Below are 7,382 nucleotides of genomic sequence, written 5' to 3' on the forward strand. Positions count from 1 at the left end.
TTGTGATTCCTGATGTCAGATTTATGTCCATTTATGTCATTAACAGTCGTCAACAAGTTTACCACACCTATCAGCCAATCACGCATTCCCACCACCCTTCTGAGTAATACCCCTCCCCTCTCTCTCACTATATATAAGGGTCTAGTGGCTTCTGTTTCAGTGTATCTGAAGAAGTGTGCATGCACACAAAAGCTCATACCAATAACAAACTTAGTTGGTTTCTAAGGTGCTACTGGAATGATTTTTTTTATTTTTTTTGACTACTGCAGACCAACACGGCTACCTACCTGTTTCTGATAGAATATTGTGTGTGTGTATGTGTTTATAGTACAATTTATTACACATGATGAAAGATGCAAGGCATATCATATACTGATCAAGAGTACCAAAGATTCATGTTAAGCTCCTATAGCTGGTCAGACTGCTTAGTTCCTGAGGGCACAACATGGTTTTCCATATACCTGTTTCATCCTTGATGGACAGAATGAGACTTGATTGAAATTTGAAAGTGCTTGCCAATATGTGTGTGTGCAACTCATTCACACACATGGCACACATGCACAAGAAAGATCACTGATCCAGAGCCAGATAGATATGACACTTTTTTCCCCAGACCTAGAAATATTTAACAATAAGCTTAAATCAAATTGAAGGAGGGCAAGAACAGACCCTCTAAGTGTCCCTATTTTCCAGGAACATCCCTGATTTAGAAAAGCTATCCTGGTTTCTGATTTTATCCCAAAATGTCCTACTTTTCCTTAGGATGTCCCTATTTACATTGGAGAAATGTTGGAGGGTATGGAGTTATCCGACCCCCAAGCCATCTGAAGGCATTGCTGTATAAGGAAGTTTTTTTTTAATGTTTAATGTTTTATGATGTTTTTATGAATGTTGGAAGCTGCCGAGAGTAGCTAGGGCAGCCCAGTAAGATGTGTGGGGTATAAATATTAAAATTATCATTATGGAATGGGAGGTCCCTATTTTCATCAGATAAATGTTGGAGGGTATGCAAGAATGAGTTGGTGGCAGCATAAAGCACAGTGTTACCAACGTAATTATCTAACTAACACTGAAAGTAGAAAAATAAAACAGGCAGTGTAAACATGAGTTATGGTGCAAGGGATTGACTTTTAGTAAATGGTTTTAGGAAATAATAGAATTGGGTTTATTTATATATAAACACACTTGACTTCTACAAGATGTTAAAATGCAAAAGCAGAGCAAAATTCCCAGCAGCATTTCCAAGCATCTGGGTGGGCTTGTCTAATCAAGAATGTTTTTAGTAGGTCCCTAAAAGGATGCACTAAAGGGTCCGGCTTGATATTAATAGGCAGGAAGTTAAGATGAAGCAAAACACAACCCTCAACTCCACAACTCTTGTAGTATTGCAGCTCCTGCACACAGGAAGGAGAGATCTACAAGAAACCAAGTGTCAATCGTATAGGCCCTTTAAATTAAATAAGTTGCTGAACGATAACCTCTTTTTCTTCTTCCAGAAAGGTATACTATTGACTTAGTGTTGCTTTATACAGAGAGTGACTATTGGAACATATGCAGAAACAATAACAGGGAATGCAGGGCAAATACTATAGAGCAAATACTATAGTAGAAGTGGTGGTGTACACTGCAAATATATTAACAATGCCAAGCTGCAATCACAACTGATAGTATAGTTACAAAACAAACGAGAATAAATTACATCACTGCTAACGTTACAACAAACAGAATTGCAGGGAAATACATTTTTGAAGAATTCTGGATGGTGAACATTCATTTAAAGGGCCTGCAATATTAATCTGAAGTTTGCTGAACCTAAAATGAAATCTGGTGAAAATAAAACATACACAATTAGGTGATGTACAAGGGAAACATCCAAATAAAAAAGCTATGTATCTATTTAATATGTCATGTCTGGTTTTTTCTTACCTATCAGTTTTTTCAATGCTCCCAAGACTTCTTGGTTTCTGAGTGTATAAATTAAAGGATTAAACATGGGAGTCAGCACTGAATTAAATGGCGATATTATTTTATCTATCTCATGTGTCCCTGCATTTTGTGGAAGGAGGTAAGTGAATATAGCTGTGCCATAGTACATGATCACTACAGTCAGATGGGAACCACAGGTGGAGAAAGCCTTTGTCCTACCTCCTTCTGAGTGGATCCTAAGGATGGTCACAAGAATGCGCATGTAGGAAAAAAGGATGAAGCCCAGAGGGAGAACCAGTGTCAAAGTGCTAGTGAAGTACATGCTTATCTGGCTTGAAGAGGACTCTGCACAAATGAGCTTTATAATAGATTTAACTTCACATCCTATATGGTCAACCTCATTGTTTCCACAGAATCGAATGGGATTAGTAATAGATGGAATCACAGTAATCATAAAGGAAGCAGTCCATGTTGCAGTGGCGAGGAGGATGCACACTGTTCTGTTCATAATCATGGTGTAGCGCAGTGGATTGGAAATGGCAACATAACGATCATAAGCCATGACAGCCAGAAGGAAACATTCTGTTGTACCAAACAGAAGAAGAGAATACATCTGTGCATAGCACAAAGGAAGAAGCATTACAGGTCTGTCCACTAAGCAATTAGCTATCGATTGCGGGATTGCTGTTGTTGTGAGGCAGAGGTCAAGGATGGCCAAATTGCAGAGGAAGAAATACATGGGATTATGAAGCTTTGGATCGTGTATGACTACCAAGATAATAAGTCCATTTCCAATAACTATTATTGAATAGGAAATGATCAAAAAGGTCATTAAAGCCATTCTTGATTTGGGTCGATCTGACCACCCAGTGAGAATAAATTCAGTCACTTCTGTCTCATTTTCTCCCGCTTGCTGCATGAAGATGGATCTGAAAGTTTACAGTATGTTATATATTATATATTAGCACATTTAAATACATTTAATTAGAACCAACTATTGTGGACCATGGTTGGTCTATTTTGGAATCGTAGTTCATGCACAAGCAGCAGGTGCTGCTGTAGAAGATTTCCTGCACTGCATCATATGAGATTGCATGATAGGTTGCCTCTCAAATCCCCACTTAAAAACAATAAACTGGGAGAAGATTCTAGACTAACCTTCCAGCTGATATGCAAGTCTAAAAGTTGCAACTGTGTCTAACACTCATTCTTTTCACTGAGCCTATAAAATCTTTCAAGAACGATATCCCAGGATTTTGACAACTGATCAGTCTTATAACACAACACATGCACACAAAACTCATACCAATAGCAAACTGAGTTGGTCTCTAAGGTGCTACTGGAAGGATTTTTTTTTATTTTGTTTCGACTACGGCAGACCAACACAGCTACCTACCTGTAACTCGAAAAACACATATATATTTTCTATATCATATTGTAGGAAGATGTAATGAAGAGAATCAGAAACAACAATAGATTGAAAAGCATATTATGGTCACAGATATTTTCAATTAACCCAAATAGTAAGTTATATTGCACTTTTTTGAAACACAGTGTTATGAATATTTACTCATCGTTGCTGCTATGTTCTGTGAGGCTTAGTTCCGGGGAGGTATTCATAACACAGCAGCTTTATTTGCATGCATATTAAAATACACCTATATATTAACTACTGTTTAATTATGTTGAGTTTAATAATTCAACGAAGAGTCTGATAATAGAGCCTGACATATAACTGAGAGAAAACCACCCCAATCCTGACAATAGTCAGTCAGCTAAGTAAGTCATCACCCAGGATACTTCTATTCCATTTCTTTTCCAACTGAGTTTTGCATATCTCTCTACCCTCCTCCAATAGTGAGTCAGCATTCCACTGGCCACAGAGCATGAAGTTTATTCCCATTGAGCTACCTCAGGGGTTACCCACTTGGTTTTTTTCCCTAAAATTAAAATTGTGTACGTCTGCAAAACTTTATCCTAAAAAGAAAATGGTGCACAACTGCTAAACCTTTGGTTCTCACCCCCCCACACACCACAAGCCTTCTGATAAATTTCCCTTTCTTCATTCCAAAAGTGGAATAGGAGTATTTTAGGATTAGAGAAAAAAGAAAAAGCAATAAACAATAAAAAATAAATGTGTCTGCATAAGCAATGGCGCTACTACCAAACAGACTGAATGAGAATTCTTACAATGAGGACAATGATAAGTAGGCAAAAATTATACTTGCCTTCTTAAATCTCATTGAACTCAGAAGAAGATAATCCACTATTTTTAGATTGTCTAGTGTGTTTAAGAAGTCAGCAATTACAAATTCATAAAAAGAAAGAAAAATGCAGACAAACTGCTTGAGTAAGACTCCCCATATCATCTGTGCAAATGAATGGAGAAACAGCTATCTGGCTTTCAGTGGGATATTTTATTTAAGAAACTATGGCATAGCATTTTATTTGCGTACTTATTTACTTACTGTTTTTTATTCCCTCTGAGCAGATTCTCTATTGCCTCATTACTGTTTGAAATTATTACAGTAGTTTTAATTAGTAGAAGTTTTAATGGGTTGTCTACAACTAGTTTTCATGCTGAGTTTGGAGAACTCCCTGTGCAAAACAGTGCAAACAAGCAAGAGTTTGTAGAAGTCTTCTGAAATTTCCTCTGTGAATTTGTCTAATCCTCTTTTAAAGCTACCTATGTTGGTGGCTATTGGCTGCCTCCTGTGGGAGCGAGTTCCAGAGTTTAACTATGTGCTGTATATAGAAGTACTTTCCTTTTCTGTTCTGAATTTGCCAACATTCTATTTAAATGGATGTCCAAGAGTTCTAGTGTAGAGAGAGAGAGAACTCTTCCACATCCATTTTCTCTGTCCCATGCATCATTTTAGAAACATCTATATTTTCATTTCTGAGGAATTATATATAATGAAACGAAAAGGATATTTAAAATAACTTTTGTAACAAAAACTAGAAGCTTTTCTTTTGGGAATTATAGTGACCTAAACTGTATAGAAACTTACTCATGCTGCAGCAAGAGTGTTACTTGCCCCCAAATGGAAAGAAGCAAAAGTCCCAGCAAGGGAAGAATGGATACAAAAATTTATGGAATATGCAGAAATGGCGAAATTTACTGGAAGAATAAGAAATCCAGATAACAAACTTTTTATTAAAAGATGGAAATCGTTTATTGAATATTTAAAGATAAATGGTAAACAGATAAGAACATTGGCAGGATTATTGTAATAACCTGTGGTTTCACAAGAGTATATTTAAAGAAGATGAATAAATGAGCACATTAATTTGGATATGCAGAAGATATTTAAAATAAATTTAAGGAACTGCAGAAAGAGGGGGAAGGAAGTCAAGTTTTGAAATGTCGAAATGATTATAAAATTAGTGAAATGTATAAACTTGAAAAGTATAATCATTTTAAAAAATAAAATAAAATATTTTTAAAGCGTTTATTAATTTTCCAATAAAAACATCCAATTAACATATCAAATCAAATCCAATAAAAATAAAAAACTAAAATAAAAAAGCTCCAATTGTCTTCCAAATTGTAATAATTTTGTTTTGACTTCCCACGGTCTGAATTTCGAAGCGCATTCAACATCATAGTCCTGCCTCTCATCATCCTCAATGTTATTCATAATTTCATGTCTGATTTTTCCCTTCCACATTTTGACTCTGGTTCTACGATCCTCATTCATGTCAGAAAATAGATACTTTTTTTCCTATGGAGTGCAGATTTGTCCGTATATTGTACTCCTTCAGCTGTTTTTTCATTGCACAACTTCATTTAATTGCATCCAATTTCAAAGTTCTGTCCAGCTCTTTGAGAGTTGTTATTTTGGCAGCTCCCAGATCGTTAATCTTTCCCGTCCAGGTGTTATCAAAGGAACAGAGAGAAACCTCCTTGTTGATTTATCTTAAACAGACTGTTTGCAGTGTAGCCATATATCAGACAGATAGGTAGCCATGTTGGTCTGCCATAGTCAAAACAAAAAAAATTCCTTCCAGTAGCACCTTAAAGACCAACTAAGTTAGTTCTTGGTATGAGCTTTCGTGTGCATGCACACTTAAGAAGTATCTGAAGAAGTGTGCATGCACACGAAAGCTCATACCAAGAACTAACTTAGTTGGTCTTTAAGGTGCTACTGGAAGGAATTTTTTTTTTGTTTTTTCATATATCAGACAGTTAGCAATTGGCCTTTGGAATCCTCCCAGTCCCCCCTCCAGGCCCTGGAGGGGGGCTGCCAGACATCCATTTAGCCCTCTCTCTCTCTCTCGTAATAAAAAAAAAACATCTTTTTGCAAACAGTTGTATATGTAATATTGTTTCCAGTCTTTATAACCAACCATCCGTTGGCTCCTGTTTCTCTTAATCAGGAAAGTATTTCAGATATTCAATAACAACGTAGTGGGTAGAAGCCATTTTGTCCTCCTTTGTTTTCATCTTTAACAGACATTTCCAGTCTTAGAAGAGAAGGGGCTGCAAGTAGATCCCAATTATATATGAAAGTCCATCTGAACTCACTTTTTGAAGAGCAATTTAAGTTCTTAATGAGGCTTGGCATGCATTACGGATTGTTGATGTTAAGGATAAAAGAATGTTTTTTTACATACCAAGCCCCTCCACATCCCAAATGTCATGATGAGGATCTCTTTGAAGTTTGATCTTTTGCACCAGAGACTGTACATACTGCAGGTTTTTTCCAGCTTCTTCAATTCAGAGCGTGTCTGTTTGTTTTCCAAATCTTTATATTTTCCCAAACAGATGCGTCCGGCTATGGGGTGGCGTCGCAGGAGTGTCAGCTGTCCCTAGCTCCGTGACCCAGTGCCCCTGCCGTCTGCCACATCGGCAATCTGGGGCAGACCGTGGGTCGTTGAGACAGTCCTCCCCTGCTCTGGGGAGGCTGCCAGGGCTAATTACCCCCATATCAGCCCTGAATTATCGGAACGGCTGAGGTCCGATTGTGTGGGATCAGCCATTTTCCACCGCCAGAAACAGGAAGTCATCCCAAATTTCAGCCCAGCTGGTGTTTGTTGCAGAGGAACCTGTGCAGACTGGAACTCTTCAGGGTCAGGCCCCAGACTTGGTTCAGATGATGCCTGAGGCAAAGGATCCGGTGCAGATTGAGACTCCTCTGGTTCCGAGTCTGAGCTCGAGTCCCAGGCCATCACACAGAATTTCAAAATTTTCTCAAATTCAATTTACTTTCAAGTTAACCACACTACTGATATTCACTATGACTAGAAGTTTTAGGTAAGAATAACTTTGTGAAGTAATGAGACATTTGGGAGCATGCCTAAAGGGAATAAGAAAGCAAATAGTTTTTCTTTTTTTCTTTTTAAAAATCACATACGAGACAAAGTTTTCTCAGATAAAAACTCTTGTTAATGAGGAAATAGCTATTTCTCCAACCATTTTTATTGATGTTAGTAAGGGAATTACACTGCAGCGT

The 7,382-nt window shown here is 37.4% G+C and overlaps 1 protein-coding gene across 1 annotated transcript; it reads right to left on the reverse strand.

The window, feature by feature from the left end:
* Window positions 1–1,897: 1,897 nt before the first annotated feature.
* LOC309356083 (olfactory receptor 13H1-like) lies at window positions 1,898–2,845 on the reverse strand (the record flags this gene model as incomplete). Its single annotated transcript, XM_081887263.1, has 1 exon — window positions 1,898–2,845. The coding sequence occupies one exon, from the start codon at window positions 2,843–2,845 to the stop codon at window positions 1,898–1,900; it is 948 nt and encodes a 315-aa protein (XP_081743389.1).
* Between the last annotated feature and the right edge of the window lie 4,537 nt (window positions 2,846–7,382).

This window comes from Podarcis melisellensis (genome assembly GCF_964234715.1).
Source record: "Podarcis melisellensis genome assembly, chromosome: 13".
NCBI lineage: Eukaryota > Metazoa > Chordata > Lepidosauria > Squamata > Lacertidae > Podarcis > Podarcis melisellensis.